Raw genomic sequence first — 21,643 nt, forward strand, 5'->3', positions numbered from 1 at the left:
TTAATGAACTCTCTATTCAGATGTCATTGAAGTAACCCAGCTGTACTGCATAACAAGCAGCCTCAGATCTTATTCCCAGAAGTGTCCTGTGGATATTGTGAAATATGGTTAGGTAACATAACAATGACCCCCTGGCTGCCTGCACACACTTGCGACCTATGCCACACAGTTACGTTGAAAATGTAAAAAGTATTCAAAATGCCTGGTGCCCATTTATTCATACATTGCTTAAATATTTCTGCTTACCTCAAACCTGAGATGTCACTACTTAACTACACAACACCTAGAGCACAATGTCACCCATACACTTTGCTGAAGCCCCAGATGATCTCTAGGGAGTGATTCTATTTACGTTTTATTGTTGTGACAACTTTTCGTGTGTAATCCAGTGATGTTCCACTTTCTCTTCTGTCAGTGCACTGTTTCCCTTCCCATGTCATCTTTCCTCTGGACTTCTATACAGCATCATTCAGAGGGGTGAAGGGTCCAGAGGATATTAGAGCTAACAGGAAATTGTGTTTCCTCATCTGTAACTGGCAGGTTGCAACCTGTTTCCTTTTTATCCTTAATGATAACTGGCATGCAAATCTACAGCAGTCTCAGGGTGAAAACAAGCTGCTATGAGTAACATGTGCATAACAGATCTAAAGCAACATACAAAGATATTTGCTTAACTCCAAGGATGAAGTTCTTCATGCTAGCAGCAATGCTTCTATATATTGATGGTTGCAGCACAAGAGGAGATTCAATAGATGTTACTGAGGTACAATGGGTAGAACCAGTGGATGAAAATGTAAAGAAACTTCTTTCTGAGATTAGTGCTGATATACCCAGTACGACAACCCAAAGCAGTGACACTATACAAACGACTCAGTTTGGAGACGAAATCACAACCCAACAGAGTCCAACGACAGCTTCTCTTGTGTTACCAACTGCAAGAAGGAAAGAGTTCAGAATCTTTTCAAAAATTATAAGAATGCCAACAAAATCGCCATCACCCACAGTGGCTGTAAAGGAAGACACTAGCAAGTCCAGCAATGAACGAATCGGAACAACAAGATCAGCACCAGCACAAACGGCGGATGTTCAGCAGGGACCGAACCGTTCTCCCAGACAGAACTACAATAAGAACAACCAGAAGCCCAGCTTTGAAACAGCTCGTGGAAAGTAAGCTAATTATTTTCTGTTATATTTCTTGTACAAGACTTTAATGTTGCACAGTCACATATACCTACAGTATATGGCAGAAAGGTAACACTAATATGATTGTTTTCAGGCTACAAGATTTAATTAGAAATTGCTCATCTATAATCAAGAACAATCTTTATTTAGTACAATCCTAAATGACATTCTTTGCTAAGATGTAGATCTTTTGCAAAATTTTAGGATTATACAGTACACTGTAAGGCTTGTTTATCTTTTCTTTTAACGTAGACACAGTAAATAAAAAATAAGGCACACATATTCCATATAATAAACATATAGTAGTACATTGCAATTGTTTGTTGCAAAAAAGGCTAATCACAGACACTTCCTTTATGTTTTATGTAAATTGGAATCTCAGTATGCTGTCTGTTTCTCAGAAGTATACGTATAAAGAGGAAGTTGTCATTTTGACAGTAACAGAGTTTATATGAGTATCAGCCCTCTTTCTAAACATTCTAAAGTAAATTGTGGTTGGCAGGATGACGTCGTGTTTACTGTGTATATTTTAAAGACACTTTGGTTGCCATGCAAATCACATTGTACCTGAATTGGTGATGGCTTATGGTTGGTTCCTGTATCACATAATGGAACGCCGCAACAGATGTTTGTGATTTGCCACAGCAATGATACAATATCTGATTTGCAGTATCATGCTTTATTCTTGATCTGTGCTCTGAGTGGCAGTGTAGAAGATCTTTTATGTTTTATTTACTTGTCAATACTCTTGACAGTGCCTAAATTCCAATTGCAACAATATCACTGACGGTGTATGAAATACACTTGTTTAGAGTTCTGCAGAACAGAGGTGCTAACGAAAAACAAATAATAATAATAATAATAATAATAATAATTACTGGGACAGATTGCAAACATATCTAAAAATAACATTTACTGTAACTCTCATTCAAATAACAACCTTGAGAGAAATGTCTTATGCCGTGTTCCCAAAAGCTGCAGGCAGCAAGATCAATGTGCCAGTACCTGCGTGCTTCTGCTGTTCGTTCATATGGGCTGCTGAACTTATGTATTTGCACAGATGTGGTTTTGGAAACAGCCTTGGACACCCTGAAATAACTCAACAGCTTCAAAGTTTATGCACAAGAGAAATAATATCATGTGACAGTTTTACTGTTTGCTTTAAAATACATTTTCCAAATTTGACATTTTCTTTAACCATTACGCAAAGCGCTATGGGTTATATTTATCATCCTTAAAATGTCACAATTTCTACACTCCCCAGGGGATGTAGAAATTGTGACATTCATCAAACTCAGAAAAAGTTTTTTTCGGAGTTTGAACGTGAAACTGTTCTCCAGAGATGGCAAATAGACCCTGAATCTCTGCACAAGCTGCCATATACACAAAGGGGGGTGGGGGGTTTAGGGGGCCCGGCTTCTGTATGGTTTGTTCCAACGGGGGAAGGGGGAAAGTGGGCCACGGCTGCAGCGATCAATAGTTGTGAAATGAGAGGGGAAGAATTGAAAACAATAAATTAACACAATTTTTTCATGATGAAAATGCCCCACTGTCACAGTCTGTAACTGTGAATTCCCCCATTATTACTTAACTATACAATCAAATGCATAAAAGGTAATGCTTAGATACATTATGTTGGATTCTATGCTGCTACTATCTAAGGAACTGATTAAGTACGGATCGCTGTTGAGGCTGAGATAGCGATGTTCACAAATCTGCTCTTGCTAAAATTCGCATGTGAAGAGCCGCCCAGAAAGTATAAAAGACGCACACCGATACAGTCGCAAATCTGCGTATGCATTAGTTGATTCAGGAATGCATACACAAAAAAAAGACACCTTCGCCATTTGCAGCTGACCCCAGCATACTCAAATCAATGAGAATGCAGTCGCACTGGGTGCCATGTTTTTGAATGCAGCGTTCGCAGATGACGTCAGATACACGCCCCGAAACACATGCGTTTTCCCAACCACGCCCCACAAATGCCATGTTACCAACCACAAAGGGTCACTTCCTGTCAAACAAAATGCCTTCACTTTACAATTTGGCAGCATACGCAAGACGGTCGCATTTTGCCCTTCATGCACGCGCAATGCGTTCACAGCGCATGCACATTCTGACGATAATTGCTCACTGCGTGCACATTTGCAATTGGTAATGAATCGGGCCCTAAGAACCTAAGTTAAGGCGTAAATATCGACATAATAAATGTGTAAGGTCTGTCCCATCTCCTCAATATGCACGCAGTGTAAACCTGGATGCGTGCCCTAATGGTTCTCACTGTGAGAGAGAAAGGATAAATATGGAAGAGGAAAATCTTGGACTCACGGTACCTTGCACTCACGGTTTTGTAGTGGCAGTAGCGGGTGGTACTGATCCCATATATGCACAAGCTCCAGCCCCAGTTGTACAAGCCATATTTATGTAGTATAAGAGAGGCATTCACCAGACTTGTAGAAAGGAAATAACCGTTTAATCTGTTATGACATACATATATTGATTTAATGTTTCATTCTCCTCAGGGATCTCAATCATGATCATTCATTCACAATGATAATAGGTCTACTTACTGCCCTTCATTATAATGTAGCTTCATTGCTATATAATAAAAAAAATAGACCATGCATGTGAATCAACAATTAGCATAACAGTATGCAAATATCCACGTAGCACATTAATTTTACAGTCAATATTTAAACTGATTATATTTAGTCCTACAGAGCTGGCCTTGCTTAGCTCAAGTATTCACCTGGCCTTTTGCAAAAGCATTTCTCTCTGTCGACTCCTCTGTATGGTTGGGGTATAGTATCTATACCTTGTTAAAATGGGTTACATACTATTTACCGGCGAGCGGGATGCTGGCTGTTAAGATCCCAACAGCGGCATACCGCCCACGAGAATGCCTGCAGCAGGACGAGCGTTAAGAGCCTCCTTGTGGGCTCAGTGGCTCGCTGTGCTTGCCACAGGTTCTATTCTCACTCTATGGGTTGTCGTGGACACCCATTAGTGGGAATAGCCCTATGCGCCAGGATTCCGGTTGTCGGGATTCCGGCGTTGGTATCCTTAACCGCTGGGATCCCGACAACCGGCAAATTGATTGCATCCCATTATAACAAATCTAATTGAGAAGCTGTAGTTGGTCATCTTTTCTTTAAAGGCATACATAGTGGTACCCAGGGGTTAAAGTGAGGGGGACCGAGGTGGAACTGAGTTCCACCACCTGTAATGGTAGGGGGAACTAGTTCCACCACTTCCATTGCCCTGCATAGTAATTCCAACAGAAAAACCTGCCTTATCAACTACATCAATAGATGATGCAGGTGGCGCTAGTGTTACTGATGAGCTACAGCCACCTCCCCCTTCCTCAGGTCCTAGTTGCACATTCCTCCTGGCACTCACACACTCTGTGTCTGTTGGTCTGTTGGCATTCATCCCCTCCTCAGGTCCCAGTGGTTTCCTTTTCCGGCACGGTGTATGTGAGGTCATGCTGTCACCGCTGGTGAAGTAAAGAGCGGTGCCATGAAGAGGAGCAGGCTCTTTGCATCTTGAAGACAAGATGAGAGGTGGCTGGAGGGACAAGAGCAGTGGGGAAGCTGCTGAAGGGATACAAGGCATGTAGCTGGCAGAGGGACACAGGCAGAGAGTGACAGAGGCAGATATGTGTATAAGGGGCACTACTGTGGTCATTATGTGTAAGAGGCACTACTACTGTGGAAATTGTGTATAAGGGGCACTTCTGTGGGCATTGTATATAAAGGGCACTACTGTGTGGCATAACAAACATGAATGGTACCATTGTGTTGTGCAAATGTGAATAAAGAGCACTACTAAGTGACACAACCTGAATAAGTGTCATTACTATGTGGTGTAATATAAATCAGGGGCACTACATGCAGTGTAATGTGAAAAAGATTGTACTACTGTGTGGTGTAAAAAGAAATGGGGGTACTATTATGTGACCACGCTGCTTCTCTGTGAGATCAATGTCCCTTTATAAACTATGGGAAGTAGGGCACTAATTTATAGTTTGTAGGAAGGTGCCGAAAACACTAGCACTGACCCTGGCTCCACTAATGTGGGGTAAGGGGGAGATGGGGGGTAGATGTAGAGGAAAATGAGTTTCATCACCTATCCAGGACCACTTCAAGCACTGGTGGTACCTACATACGCAAGTCCACATGGACTGTGTAACAGGTAAACAACATGGTCTGTGGAGCATGTAACTCAACTTTAAGAAGTCAGACATAGCATTTTAGTGACTACAAAGAGGAATGAAGTAGTCTCCTGTCTACTTACTACTGCAGAGGGGTTGCTGACCAAAGTCAGTGTAAGGACATGTATATTTTGGTTCTTCTGGGTGAGGTGAGGACCCTATTTTTGTCACCCCTAGAACTAACTGTGCCACAAAGTTTTCACCTGGGAGGAACATCCCTTATCCCAGTCATCACAGTTTGGGATAGTCAATTTAAGAGGTCTTCATTTATATCAGTTTTGTGTTTTCAAATGTTGAGGGGTGTGCTTCAATCCATTCTCCTGCTATTAAGAGCCATTTATAGGGGTTTCCATCATTTAAAGCTGTACTGTTACCTTCTACAAGGTGTTTACTGATGCGCTACTCCCTCCAGCTGATGCCGCAGTAGTTTCTACAACCCTTTTTTTCAGAGATCATCTCAGGTCATCTCACAGCCCCCAAAATGAGAGAGATATGAGGTACACAATTGACTGGTGCTCACTGCTCAGACTCTTTTTGCAATATTAAAGTAGCAAATAACACTAATTTGCTGGGTTTCTAATATAGAACAGCCAGAGATACTATATGTGGAAAAACAGATGTGTGTTATAGGCTCCTGGGCTCTAAATAAGAGAATCATCACATCACTTAGAAAATGTTACAGGTGCTAGTACAGCCTTAAAAATACTTTAGTCCTAAGCATGAGAGCACATGTCAGATGGATATGTCAGGTCCAAGTAGAATGAATGGGATCAGTATGATAAGCCGGCAGCTGGGATCCCGACATTTGAAATACTGACGCTGGGATCCCGATAGCGAAGAAGCCGACAGGGGTGGGTAAGGGGTGCTATACCCTCTCCCCTACCCTTTAACCCCCCATCCCCGCTGCCTAAACCTAACCCTCCTGGCCCGCAGCCTAACCCTAACCCTCTAAGGGGGGGGGCCTAACTCTAACCCACCCCCCTTCCGACACAATAAGCCTCCTGGACCGCAGACTAACCCTAACCCTCCCCATGCAGCCTAAACTTAACGCCCCTCCCCACTGGGCGGGATCTTGACTGCATCCCGAATGAATGACATTAATTTCCATCATGAGGATTTTGAGCTTGATTATAAGGTAATTTATTGGCATTGTTAATGATGCTCATGTTATGAAACCTAAGAATAGGCTATAAAGTACAATACAATAACAATACTACTGTATACTGTAATATTTTTTCAGACAGTAAATATTGAAGACCAGGGACTTTTTCAGAGACAAATCTCTAAAACCTATGACTGTGCCTTGACATTTTCTCCAATCACCATTTTCCCAATCAGAATGTTTAACTAACAATACTTATTTACTATAATTTAAACTCCAGAAAAATCAAATTAACTGGAATCACTTTCCATACCTGCTTTTACTGTATTTGGAACTAAAAGGAAATATAGCCTATATTTTATGATGTGAGGAACCTTTAGGTTACATGGGTGCCACTATTTTCTTTATAAAATTACGGGAGCCCTACAGTATATATTCTTCATGCAGAGTCAACAAATTCAGCCCCACACCTACTGTATTCCTCCCTGACACACTGTAATAAAAGTAAATTGAGACAAAAATAATAGTGGATGGGTTCCTGCCTTTTGCTCGTGTAAAATGCTTGTAGATGAACATACACTATGGACATGACCTCAAATGCACCTTGACTTAAAACGCTTTTTATAGAAAGGTGCTCTTTTACCTCTATAACAAGCCCCTAATCGCTTATGACTGTAACCTCTAGGCATTAGTCCAAAAGGATCCAATCAACAAAAATAGAAAGTTGTTTATTCTTAGAAGTGAGACGTAAGCGCTCATGTCAGGTGTACACACACCGCTTAGAGAACTACATGGGCATATTGGAGGACACCCAAGGGAATTTTCCAACCTTTAAGTTCATTCGTTTATTTTTAGTAAGACTTAGCAGGAACCACTACACCGTGATATTTGGAAGAGTGTGTGCTTTTTCCAGTAACGTATTAAATGCGATTAAAGTGATGAACATCAGAATATACTGTACTAAATGAGAATAGGTGTATAGCGCAGATAAATAGCCAGATGATAGCAATAAACTGTGTGAATGCTGTGTGTCTGGGCTGCATTCTGAATATACCAGCATTAGCAGGAAAACAGTAGCAGAATATTGTAGATCCACTACGTGAATGTAAAAAATGTTGAATACTGTGTAACAGTACGCCCTTATCTGTTTCAGTGTTAGACCTCTTTCTATGGATTCCACCCAAGCACCCAAGTGTAGCAGGATGGAATACATTACAGTATATTTCACCTGGAGAATTTGCAGAGCTGGCCAGGCATGATCTGATTGGGATATAATGTATTCCATATTAAATTCAGGGATATAATATACAGGTTGAGTATCCCATATCCAAATATTCCGAAATACGGAATATTCCGAAATACGGACTTTTTTGAGTGAGAGTGAGATAGTGAAACCGTTGTTTTTTGATGGCTCAATGTACACAAACTTTGTTTAATACACAAAGTTATAAAAAATATTGTATTAAATGACCTTCAGGCTCTGTGTATAAGGTGTATATGAAACATAAATGAATTGTGTGAATGTAGATACACTTTGTTCAAAGCACAAAATTACAAAAAATATTGGCTAAAATGACCTTCAGGCTGTGTGTATAAGGTGTATATGTAACATAAATGCATTCCGTGCTTAGACTTGGGTCCCATCACCATGATATCTCATTATGGTATGCAATTATTCCAAAATACGGAAAAATCCGATATCCAAAATACCTCTGGTCCCAAGCATTTTGGATAAGGGAGACTCAACCTGTACAAGAAACAAATTTTGTTCTATATTTGAAAGCAGTGAAGATTTTTATATTTGTAGATACTTCTAACTTAGGGGGTGATTAAAATCTGATCGCTGCTATGTGTTTTCGCACAGCGGGCAATCAGATCCGAACTGCGCATGCGTATGCACTGCACTGCACCGGCGCGTCGCACAGCTGCAACGGGCATCGATGCCCGTTGACAGGATCGTGCAAAGGATCTATTCGCATGGGTATTCGCAAGGAGATTGACAGGAAGAGGCCATTTGTGGGTGGCAACTGACCATTTTCATGGCGTGTTTGGGAAAACGCAGGCGGGCTCAAGTGCTTCCAGGGAGGGTGTCTGACATCAGATACTGTCCCGAAAAGCCTGTTTTGATAGCATTGGAAGAGTAAGTCCTGGGCTGCGCAGAGACTGCACAAAAGTTTGTGCAGCTCTGCAACACATAGGATCGCACACTTGCACAGCGAAAATACACTCCCCCTGTAGGCGACAATCTGTTCGCAGGACTGCAAAAATCGCTGCCCAGCGATCAGATTTGAATTACCCGCTTAGTGTAGCTCTGCAGACTGAGCCTGATTCAGGTGTGGTTGGAGGTGCTGTCGGTGCATATATATATATATATATATATATATATATATATATATGCAATCCTCCAGGCTATGGCACTCAGCGGACTCCTTCATGAAATAAAACTCCAACAGCAATTTGCAACGTTTCGGCTTTAATTAGCCGTTTTCAAGCAACGGCTAATTAAAGCCGAAACGTTGCAAATTGCTGTTGGGATTTTATTTCATGAAGGAGTCCGCTGAGTGCCATAGCCTGGAGGATTGCATACACTGTATTAATGTGCACCGCGGCAGGATGAAATTGAAGTGAGAGTGCCGGTTGTTAGTTTGATAGATATATATATATATATATATATATGGTACCGCCACTCCCAAACTCTTAATAACTTGGCCAGGTGCCTCTCCTCATAATCAACATGTATTAGCAGTAAGGCAGGTGGCACTCTGGTAACATTCAATCACAATAAAGAAGGACAATCCTATTAACATTTCATGACCTTTATGTCATTTTGTCAGGATACAGGTGAGAAAACCATAATACATGCCATTTATAGAAAAACACCCAAGTGTCTGATTCCACGTCAATCTCCCGCCCGGGATTGCAGTGACATCATCAAACAGCGCGAATGCATCGGCATTCCTACAATGCACCAGGGGTTGCTGGCGTCCAGTGCCCATCACCATGACAACTATAAACACAAACAAAAATTTGTGTAACATACAACGGATACTGTTACTGGTTAACAATATAGTTACATAGCATACAATGTTACAACTTCTTACTGAGAGAGTCTGTTAGTACAATAGTTGAAAGGCTCTAAACGTAGTTTGTATACCTATAGCAAACAATTAAAAGATAGTTGCTCGTTTAAAGTTAAACCCAGAGAATGCAGGGTCTGAATCCACCAAGATTCCTTTCTTAGCAGTGCCCTTGCTCTGTCACCTTCTCTAATACGGGGAGCAATCCAGTCAATCATTTTATATTTGAGCATAGCCAAATTATATCTAGCGCTCTTAAAGTGATGAGCTACCGGCTGATTATTTGGTTTACCCTCTAGAGCTTGACGTATTGCTGACCTGTGCATGATTTTCCTGACACCATGTGGTGTAGGGGCTTTGGGTGAAAACTTTTAAATCAATTTTAATCAAATAAAAGACTCAATTAAAACCCTAACTTGCCACTTTATTAAATATATATTTTTTCTTAAATAAACATAGTTTAAATGGAAAATAAATCCCCAAAATATCCCCAAAAATTTTTTTTTTTTAAATGATCGGTACATTAATGCTGACCAACGCAAAACAATCAAACCCATTATTCTATGGGGTTCACCTTCCCTGGCAATGGCAAACATGTTACCAATTCACCAAGATACTGTAAATTGACTTTTTCTACATTTTTCAATATTTTACAGTTCAAACAAATTTTTCCTAATTGTATACCATGAATATGCATATTGTTGTTTTATGCCAACTGTGTAAATGAATGTACAGTAGTGAAAGGTGTCTAGAGCTTCTAGTAACTAACAATGTGCAAGTACAATTAGAGTATAACTTTCACCTCTTCCTCTAGCCATCCTTTCCTTGTCATTCTGTCTTATATTTAGTATTAAAATGTATATTGAGAAGTACAGTATGCTAGTGCTATATGGGATTGAGAAACAAATACTGTAGTAGCCATGGTATAGTCATCGGCCCCTACTGGACAAAAAACAATTGTAAAAAATGAAAACAATTATCTATGTACTCTGAGATTGTGTGTCTTTGTATCTTCATTGGATGACATTATGCCTTCCTTTCTTTCTGTGTGTATCTGGTCTCTTTTTATCCTTTCATCACATCTGGCACAGTACTTCATAGCAGATATTGTAATTATTGCTGCATTTGATACCAATATGATTGCTATGAAGTTAAACAACCATTATTAATATTATGGTTAGCAGACTACCATTTGCAACAGAGAACAATTATATACCTACATCATGAAGTACTGTATGATGACTGGGTGCACTTCTGCCCTGCGTTAGCCTATAAGGAGTAAATGTAACTTGCTATAGATTTGCTCAATACTGTAGATGCCATTGATGTTTTTCTTGTAAAGCAAGCGATATAATAAGCTACTGTATGTTTTATGTATTATTTAAATTTATACAAGTCAACAGCACAAAAAATATTAAACAAGTAAATAAATAATTGCTTGTAAGCATAAACTGTGACTGCTACTCACCAAACAACCAAATATTGTAGCAATTGCAATACAGGTTGAGTATCCCATATCCAAATATTCCGAAATACGGAATATTCCGAAATACTGACTTTTTTGAGTGAGAGAGTGAAACCTTTGTTTTTTGATGGCTCAATGTACACAAACTTTGTTTAATACACAGAGTTATTAAAAATATTGTATTAAATGACCTTCAGGCTGTGTGTATAAGGTGTATATGAAACATAAATGAATTGTGTGAATGTAGATACACTTTGTTCAATGCACAAAGTTACAAAAAATATTGGCTAAAATGACCTTCAGGCTGTATGTATAAGGTGTATATGAAACATAAATGCATTCTGTGCTTAGATTTAGGTCCCATCCCCATGATATCTCATTATAGTATGCAATTATTCCAAAATACGGAAAAATCCGATATCCAAAATACCCCTGGTCCCAAGCATTTTGGATAAGGGATACTCAACCTGTATTGATATTTGTTTTACAAAATATATTGGTAAATCCTGCTGATCACTTGCTGTGTATTTGTGGATTTACTGTATCCCAGTGCTAGCATGTGAATTTTATTGTTCTACTACAATGATAGTTCATTCTGTTTCTATGGTGACAAAGCTCTAAGGAGATACATAGCAGTAGTTTGCCGCTGACAGTCATTGAAGACATAAATGGGCTCTGCTGGGAATGCTCTGTTCTACCACCATCCTGTGAATTAAAGTTCACCTTCTCTGCCTCGTGCTGGGATGGAGCTTCACTACACATGCACTGAATTTGCTGATTGCCTTAACACAAGAGATTTGCATTGAGCTATCAGCATGTGCGTCTAGTGCTGCATAAAAGAAGACAACGAATAACGATGTCTGAGCTGCTAGTTTATAAAGTAACCTGAGCTCTACGCACAACTCCCAGCTTTCCTGATTTGTCAGATTTGTCCCACTGGTCAGAAAGTGTGGAGATATGCCATGTTCACAGCTGCTGTGTGTAGCGGAGTAGTGGTGAACCTGTACTACCACGTGCATATGCCACTAATGTGAGCAGCAAGGAATGGGTGATTGGTGTGGAGAGAAGGATGTAATGCATCAAAAAATGTCAATTAGGCCCTTGGGGATGTGGCTACACCTCCATGTCTGTAAGGCTACACCTTCATCAAAACTTAACCAAAACCCTGTCCAGATGCCTGACACTCTGAAGTTTGAAAGTATGGTTCTATGACGTATGAGCAACTTTTGCTCATGAATGTGAAACTCTTACTGACTTCTTCAATGTGGGTCTACTGAAAAATGTTCAGGATCAGCTTCAGTGCATCAAAAAAGTATCTATTGAATCACAACAGTCAGTTAAGCACAGAAAAAAAGGAGCCAATTATAATGCATTGCTGAACTTGGCATCCTTGGCCCTCTTTCCCTACAAGCCCCGCCGTGGCCACATCCTATGCAGTGGTGGTAGTTATACCACTAGATGGAATATTCCCATCTCCACCCAATACTTTATTGGGTGTATGCAAGGCCAGTTTATAGTATATAACAAGGAGGCATCACATGATCATAGACACAAATATATAGACGTAACCAACTAGACATGAAATTGGTAAATAAGTGGCACCAAGGGGGGAAGTTTGCGTTGCAAGTGTGACACCTTGTAGTCACGAATTATCACTTAAACTTTGTCCCTCCCAATGCAGCTGTGGCTCTTAAAGGCATGGGGAGCAGCACCCATCTAAGACTGCGCTCCTCAGGTTGCTCTGTGGTAGTGCAGAGATGCAGGCATATGTGTAGCGCATGTTTATATGCAGGAGAAAGCTCACAACAGGAGGAGTGAGCCATCAGCTGGAGACATGACATTGAGGCCTCTGGAACCAGCAGCATGCAGCTGAGGTGTGACAGGGAGCCCAAGGCAAGGAGTGAGCCATCAGCTGGAGACATGACATTGAGGCCTCTGGAACCAGCAGCATGCAGCTGAGGTGTGATAGGGAGCCCAAGGTAACCTACAGGCAGAGCCGGCGCTTCCATTTGGCAGCTTTAGGCAGTTGCTTAAGGGCACCAGGAGCTGAAGGGGGGGGCCCGCTGATGCTGCTCTGGAGATAAATGAAGGATGTCTCTGACCACAGGCGCCAAGAGGGGGGTGGAGCGGGTATATGTTAAGTGGGCCAGGCGAGGTCCTGGCTGCTGAGTGGTACAATGGCAAATAATGGCAGCTGCGGGAACCCCTAGTGCTGATTGCTGCTGCTGCATTACAGAGGGTAACCTAATTGACTGCCGGCCACCTCCTCAGAAAGGACTGCGCGTTGCCTGCTTTTGGACTGCTTAGTGCCCCTACCTGCCCTTCATAGATTCCAACAGCTCTCCATGTTGCTGTGCTGGGTGCAGTGGCTCCCGTGCACTTTGTCAGGCCAGAGGAGGGGGCCTGATGCCGGCTGTGAAATGGACCGGTGTCTGTGGTGGTGCAGGACAAGTAGTGCCCATATTGTGATCAACACCTTGATCAGCCTACCCGCAACTTTTTCCTCTGGGTGAGCGCTGCCTGAGACCCACAACTCCATATAGATATCTACCCCCGCACTCTCTCTCTCTTTCTCTCTCTCTCTCCCTCACTCCCAATTTCACATTCTCTCACACTCTCCCTCTCAAACTCTTTCACTCTCCCTCACTCTCTCTTAAGGGCCCCATACACTGCCGTGACATGTCCATCTGGCATGTCGCGGGCGATCACCCCCAGCAGCCTTCCGGGGGCAGGATTGCCCAAGATACATCGTATGCTATCCTTTTGCATATGATGTATCTTGGGCAATTCTGGGCGACCCCAGCCTTGCCTGCGGGGTTGGACCAGATTGAATGTGCAGCATATTGAATCTGGAGGATCCGATCTGAGGCTCACAGGAACGCGCATCGGATCGGATCGGAAACGCCTCCAAAATGCCCGATTTCATCCGATATATCGGGCCGAATGCCCGAAATCGGATGAAATCGGGCATTATCGTCCTAGTGTATGGGGCCCTTTACTCTCCCTCACTCTCTATCTCTCGCTTTAAATTTCTCTCACCCCCTCTCTCCATCCTCTCTGTCTCTCCCCTTCACTCTCTCCCACACTCTCTAACTCCCTCTCTACCTTTTGCTCTTCCTCACTCTCTCATTCATCCTCTCCCTCACACTCTCTCCCACACTCTCTTACTCTCAAACTCTCTCTCAGACTCTTTTTCTCAGACTCTCTCATGTACTCACCCTCACTCTCCCCCTATCTCTTTCTTTCTCTCTCCCTCACTCTTCCATACTCTCCCTCTCACTCTCTCCCCCACACTCTACCTCACTTTCTCCCACACTTACTCTCACTGACATGTACTCACTCTCACTCTCTCCCCCACACTCTCCCTCACACTATCAAACACTCTTCCTCCCCTTTACTCTCTATCTTACACTCTCACTCCCTCTCTCACGCTCTCTCTCAGACGTTCTCATTATTTATTTCACACACTGTCTCAGGAGAGAGTGCTAGAGAAGTAAATGTTAAAGAGAGACCTGGTCAAGACAGGAAGGAGGAGAGTGCCCATCCATACAGAGCAACGGAGACAGAGAGATCAGGCTACAGGAAAATTCAGTCAAGTTGCAATTAAAACACAGCCAGTTGCAGTGTTCCATTGTATGCCATACCTACCATCCAAAGGGGTAACTTCATTGTTCTTCAGATCACACATTTGGGACACAATGCATGGCGCATATCATTTTGAATACGATGCATCCTGCCACTCATAGCATGCATATCAACGTTTATTAATGTTGAATGCATGAAGATTTTAGCTAAGGACAAAGCTGTACTTTTTTGTGAGTGGAATTCTGGATATGGGGGGGGGGGTGCTTTGAGGGATCTAATTGGATCCCGCTCAAGCAGGAGAAATGTAAATAGGAGCCTATAGACTTCTATTGGGCAGAGCCATCTAAAGATGACATAACACACCCATTTATGATAATTAGCAGGTGTGTTAGACACTGCTGCTATTAACTTTTATAACAGTGCTGCAACATACAGTTAAACAACAAGTGTTCAGAAACCCAACAACAGCCCAGATTGCCACAATCCAGAACACTCAGACAGAGAATGAGATTGAGTGTCCATAACTTACAGAGTGTCCGGGGCATTTTATCAAGGTTAGATGGACCTTTCTTTATTGCAGAATGGGGTTTGAACAGCGGTATACATAGGACTTTAGGTAGGAAATATTTCTATTACAAAATAGTCTGCAAATTCTTGCTAGTATAGAATTGAAGTATCATTGTGAAATTGTATTTGTTAGTGAATATCCAGTTGCTCCAAATTTGTGGTATAGTCAGCCAGGTTATATTAGTGTAAAGCTTTAGGGATACATTTACTAAGCAGTGATAAGAACAGAGAAGTGAGCCAGTGGAGAAATTTCCCCATCAACCAATCAGCAGCTCTGTATCATTTTATAGTATGCAAATTATAGATGTTACTTCAGTGCTGATTGGTTGCCATGGGCAACTTCTCCACTGGCTCACCTCTCCACTCTTATAACTGCTTAGTAAATGTACCCCTTAGTTACTTAATTCAAATGTAATATTGCATTTTTTAATCCAGTATTTCTGTTTCATATAGACTATAACAAACTACTCATATGCTGTTGTGTTCTGAGTATCGTATTGCAGATCTTTAGGCACTACTTCTATTTTTACTGTATTATAGTTTGAATCCAAGGAACCACTTTGAGCACCCCTTTAAGCAAAATTAATGATTCCAACACACCTCTAGAGTCATTACTAATAAAAAAAATATAAATACAGTACTTGCCTTGCATTGTCTTCATTTGGATGGGGAACTCTTGCCTCTCTGTCAGGGTGGAAACCGAGCCAACAATTTCTGCTAATGGAAGAAGTGAGAGGGTGCTCCACTACAGAGGGGACTCCAGCTCACACCCATACTGCACCCCAGCTCACACCCATATTGCACCATCTGTAGTCCCACTTGTATGGGGTATCGCATAGGTTTGACTTGATTGTTGTTTGTTCATAATCAATATAATAAATCAATATATTAAACCCTCTATAGCACAGTATTTTATTAATATTTCAAGTTAACTTTAATTGAGAAATAAAAAGGACAAAAAAACAGCAACTATGATATTTTACAGTACAATGCAGGAATATCCCTATCATCTCCATAGCCAAGTGCACATATGGTGGTGCTGAAGTGGTGTATATCTGTAGTAGCAGGACGTTCACACGTTTACCAATGTTGTGTCGAGGGTGCATCAAAGGAATTGTGAGTTACACAGAGTTGTGTGCTTGTAAATATACACCTCACCTTTTCAAAGGATGTCTTGCACCAAGGGTACGGCTGATACAAGTGCACACTGATAATGATGACGGCTATGAAACCAAGCATATGGACAGGAGAGGTGTAATCGCATAGTTACGTACAACCATAGGCATATGCAATGGGTGCAGGATGTGTGGTGCACACGGACCCCTGAGTCCAGTGGAGACCTCACTGCGCACTCAGCACCAATAAACTATACTCACCTCTCTGACAGCTCCGCAGCAATCTCTGGGAAAATGGTTTTGGTCTAATTTCCCCAGAGATCTGTGCATGCACAGTAAACTCTGTCATGGTGCCAAAGTTTACCCGGCCCATGGCCCAGGAATAGTGCAGGGACACAGAAACATTGTCCCTCCAACTCCTCTGCATATACAGAAATTCTGCATAAGGGCAAATATTCACATTTTCTCTTACATCCTAGAGCAGTGATGGCTAACTTTGACACTCCAGCTGTTGTTGAACTACACGTCCCAGCATTCCCTGCATCGGTTTTAGCATGGCCAAACAGCAAAACTGATGCAGGGCATGCTGGGATGTGTAGTTCAACAACAGCTGGAGTGTCAAGGTTAGCCATCACTGTCCTAGAGGATACTGGGGTCCATTTAGTACCATGGGGTATAGACAGGTCCACTAGGAGCCATGGGCACTTTACAAATTTGATAGTGTGGGCTGGCTTCTCCCTCTATGCCCCTCCTACCAGACTCAGTTTAGAAAATGTGCCCGGAGGAGCCGGTCACATTGAAGGAAGTTCCTGGAGAGTTTCCTGCATTTATTTTCTCTGTTTGTTATTTTCAGGCAGGGCTGGTTGGCACCAGCCTGCCTGCTTCTTGGGACTTGGAAAGGGAGGGGGGGAATGGCCAAACCTCTTGAAGGGTTAATGGTCCCGTTCCCCGCTGACAGGTCACTGAGCTCCTGAGGGAACAATTTGCAAGCCCCACCACGGTGAGCGTACATTCCCGCAGCATGCTGCCACCCCTGACAGAGCCAGAAGAATAAAGATTGGTGAGTTATGAGTCGACTTCCCAGTTAGCCGGGCACCGGCCATTATGGTGGCATGAGGGTACAGAGACGCATGGCTTCTAAATGTGGCAGAATGTGTCTCCAGGCACAGTACACGACTGCGTCTCAGTTTACTGTACACAGTACCTAAACTGGCAAACACAGCCTTAAAACAGTTCTGCTCCATTTTAAGCATACAAATTACCTAAGCCAGTATAAAAAAGCGGGAAGACCGCGCGCCATTGAAGGGGAGGGGCTTAATTATGAGAGGATCCAACAGCTCACCAGCGCCATTTTCCCTCTGCAGTAGACACAGACGCTGACAGGTATGCGCAGCTCCTACGGTGTGACTCAAAATTACCTCAGCGGTACCAGGGAATCATAGCAGATGGGGAGTGACTATTAGTGTACTAAGTCCCCTATCAGGGTACTTAGTCTGCGACCCGGCTAAGCTTGGCATTAGCGGCAAGGGCGCGATGGGGGCTGGCTCCAAACAACTCTGTGTCTCCCTGAAGGGCTCTTTGTGCATTACTTGTGCTTAACCTGTGTGTGTGTGTGTGTGTGTGTGTGTGTGTGTGTGTGTGTGTGTGTGTGTGTGTGTGTTGTCACATTTACATTATGTCAGACAAAGGGGTATATTTACTAAGGTCCCGATTTTGTCCGAGATGCCGTTTTTTCTTCAAAGTGTCATCTCGGGAATTTACTAAACTCAAATCTCGGCAGTGATGAGGGCATTCGTATTTTTTTTAAAGTCCAACAAAAAAAATACGAATGAATACACCATCGGTCAAAACGCGGCTGTTTAAGTATGAATCTCGGTAATTTACTAAGAAGTGCAAAGCAAAAAAAAAAACAAACACTGCCGTGAAAAAATACAAATCGTAAAAAAGTGCTAAAAAAACACAGACCTGCTTTTTTGAGCCGTGTTTGGATAGGCATGCACGGATCCATGAGATCCGTGCATGTATATCAGTGGGAAGGGGTGTGAAAGTGTTAATTTATTGAAAAAAAATTGCGTGGGGTCCCCCCTCCTAAGCATAACCAGCCTCGGGCTCTTTGAGCCGATCCCGGTTGCAGAAATATTGGGGAAAAAATGACAGGGGTTCCCCCATATTTAAGCAACCAGCATCGGGCTCTGCGCCTGGTCCTGGTTCCAAAAATACGGGGGACAAAAAGCGTAGGGGTCCCCCGTATTTTTAAAACCAGCACCGGGCTCCACTAGCTGGACAGATAATGCCACAGCCGGGGGTCACTTTTATACAGTGCCCTGCGGCCGTGGCATCAAATATCCAACTAGTCACCCCTGGCCGGGGTACCCTGGGGGAGTGGGGACCCCTTCAATCAAGGGGTGTCCCCCCCCCAGCCATCCAAGGGCCAGGGGTGAAGCCCGAGGCTGTCCCCCCCATCCAATGGGCTGCGGATGGGGAGCTGATAGCCTTTGTGAAAAGTGTTTGATATTGTTTTTAGTAGCAGTACTACAAGGCCCAGCAAGCCTCCCCCGCAAGCTGGTACTTGGAGAACCACAAGTACCAGCATGCGGCGGAAAAACGGGCCCGCTGGTACCTGTAGTACTACTACTAAAAAAATACCCCAAAAAAGACAATACACACACACCTTGAAAGTAAAGTTTTATTACATCCATCCACACAAACATACATACATACTTACCTTATGTTCACACGAGGGTCGGTCCTCTTGTCCAGTAGAATCCATGGGGTACCTGTTGAATAAATTATACTCACCAGATCCAGGGTACCAGGCTCCTCGGATAATCCTTTTGTAATCCACGTACTTGATTAAAAAAATAAAACGGAGACCCGAGCCACGCACTGAAAGGGGACCCATGTTTTCACATGGGCCCCCTTTCCCCGAATGCCAGAAACCCACTCTGACTGATGTCTAAGTGGGTTTCTTCAGCCAATCAGGGAGCGCCACGTTGTAGCACCCTCCTGATCGGCTGTGTGCTCCTGTACTGTCTGACAGGCGGCACACGGCAGTGTTACAATGTAGCGCCTATGCGCTCCATTGTAACCAATGGTGGGAACTTTCAGGTCAGCGGTGAGGTCACTTTCGGTCAACCGCTGAGCAGAAAGTTCCCACCATTGGTTACAATGGAGCGCATAGGCGCTACATTGTAACACTGCCGTGTGCCGCCTGTCAGACAGTACAGGAGCACACAGCCGATCAGGAGGGTGCTACAATGTGGCGCTCCCTGATTCGCTGAAGAAACCCACTTAGACATCAGTCAGAGTGGGTTTCTGGCATTCGGGGAAAGGGGGCCCATGTGAAAACATGGGTCCCCTTTCAGTGCGTGGCTCGGGTCTCCGTTTTATTTTTTTAATCAAGTACGTGGATTACAAAAGGATTATCCGAGGAGCCTGGTACCCTGGATCTGGTGAGTATAATTTATTCAACAGGTACCCCATGGATTCTACTGGAGAAGAGGACCGACCCTCGTGTGAACATAAGGTAAGTATGTATGTATGTTTGTGTGGATGCATGTAATAAAACTTTACTTTCAAGGTGTGTGTGTATTGTCTTTTTTTGGGTATTTTTTTAGTAGTAGTACTACAGGTACCAGCGGGCCCGTTTTTCCGCCGCATGCTGGTACTTGTGGTTCTCCAAGTACCAGCATGCGGGGGAGGCTTGCTGGGCCTTGTAGTACTGCTACTAAAAACAATATCAATCACTTTTACAAAAAGGCTATCAGCCCCCCATCCGCAGACCATTGGATGGGGGGGACAGCCTCGGGCTTCACCCCTGGCCCTTGGGTGGCTGGGGGGGGGACCCCTTGATTGAAGGGGTCCCCACTCCCCCAGGGTACCCCGGCCAGGGGTGACTAGTTGGATATTTGATGCCACGGCCGCAGGGCACTGTATAAAAGTGACCCCCGGCTGTGGCATTATCTGTCCAGCTAGTGGAGCCCGGTGCTGGTTTTAAAAATACGGGGGACCCCTATGCTTTTTGTCCCCCGTATTTTTGGAACCAGGACCAGGCGCAGAGCCCGATGCTGGTTGCTTAAATATGGGGGAACCCCTGTCATTTTTTTCCCATATTTCTGCAACCAGGATCGGCTCAAAGAGCCCGAGGCTGGTTATGCTTAGGAGGGGGGACCCCACGCCATTTTTTTTTACAGTTTTACAGTGCTTATTTAAAAAAAAAAAAATTAACCCCAGCACGGATCACACAGATCCGGCCGAGATTCATTTAGAAAAAGTCGGCAGTGTTTTGCTAATCACTGCCGTAAAAAACTAAAAAAAAACACGAATGACATCGACATCGGAAAACCCGAAAATGCAGAATACGGCAGCTTAGTAAATTAGTCGTAATAAATTCAAAAAGTTGCAGTTTTACACTTTCGATGTAATTCGTGATTATTCTCCCACCAAATCGGGAGAATTACGAATGTTAGTAAATATACCCCAAAGAGTGTGTTTCTTGTACAGCATAGTGTTCCTCTTCACCAGGGGGCTCACTACTGGGTACTCAGGGTTCACAGAATAGCGGGGCTGAAACAGAGTGGGTTAATTCTCTTAAAGGAATGATCTCCACTCTTTCTACAAAATTGACCCGCATTGAGAAAGAGATGCAATACTTAAAAAGACTGTGGATGACTTTATGAACAGAGACTCAGTCCCCAGAACAGCGTCTCAATCTCCTCCCATTTGTCTGTCACAGGGAATAGAGGTTCTTATAGAGGCTATCAGAGATGTTCTGCATATTCCTGATAAGGTTTCAGAGGAGTGTGAGGAATCTTATTTTAATGTAAAAAAAAGAAGTCCTCAGTCACTTTTCCTGTGTCAAAGGAATTGAATACCCTGTTTGAAGAACCGTGGGTTAATCCTGATAAGAAATTTCAGATCCCTTACTCTCATCTTTTACCTTTCCTCTGGAGGATAGGAAAAAATTGGAAAATCCACCGATAGTGGATGTATCAGTCTCTAGGCTGTCACGAAAAATTGTATTGCCTGTTCCTGGTGCAGCCTCCCTAAAAGTCATGGCTGATCGTAAAATTGAGACTACACTCAAATCATTGTACACAGCTGCTGGGGTGGCCCAAAGACCCACTATTGCATGTGCGTGGATCACAAAATCCATTGCAAAATGGCCAGGTAACCTAATTGAGGGGTTAGATTCCTTGTCTAGGGGGGATGTTGTTTTACTCCTGCAGCATATACAGGACTCTACGACCTTTATGATGGAAGCCATAAAAGAGATAGGTTTGCTTAATGCACGCACCACCGCTATGGCAGTGTCGGCATGCAGGGGCTGGTGGCTAC

General features: G+C 43.1%; 1 protein-coding gene across 1 annotated transcript in view; it reads left to right on the forward strand.

Annotated features, from left to right (window-relative positions):
* The first annotated feature begins 438 nt into the window (after positions 1–438).
* Positions 439–21,643, forward strand: part of MMRN1 (multimerin 1) — a 150,140-nt gene continuing 128,935 nt past the window's right edge. Inside the window, exon 1 of the mRNA XM_063917280.1 lies at positions 439–1,167. Coding sequence (XP_063773350.1) covers positions 683–1,167 — 485 coding nt within the window. The 5' untranslated portion in view covers positions 439–682. The remainder of the gene's footprint in view (positions 1,168–21,643) is intronic.

Source organism: Pseudophryne corroboree, chromosome 1 (assembly GCF_028390025.1).
Source record: "Pseudophryne corroboree isolate aPseCor3 chromosome 1, aPseCor3.hap2, whole genome shotgun sequence".
Lineage (NCBI taxonomy): Eukaryota > Metazoa > Chordata > Amphibia > Anura > Myobatrachidae > Pseudophryne > Pseudophryne corroboree.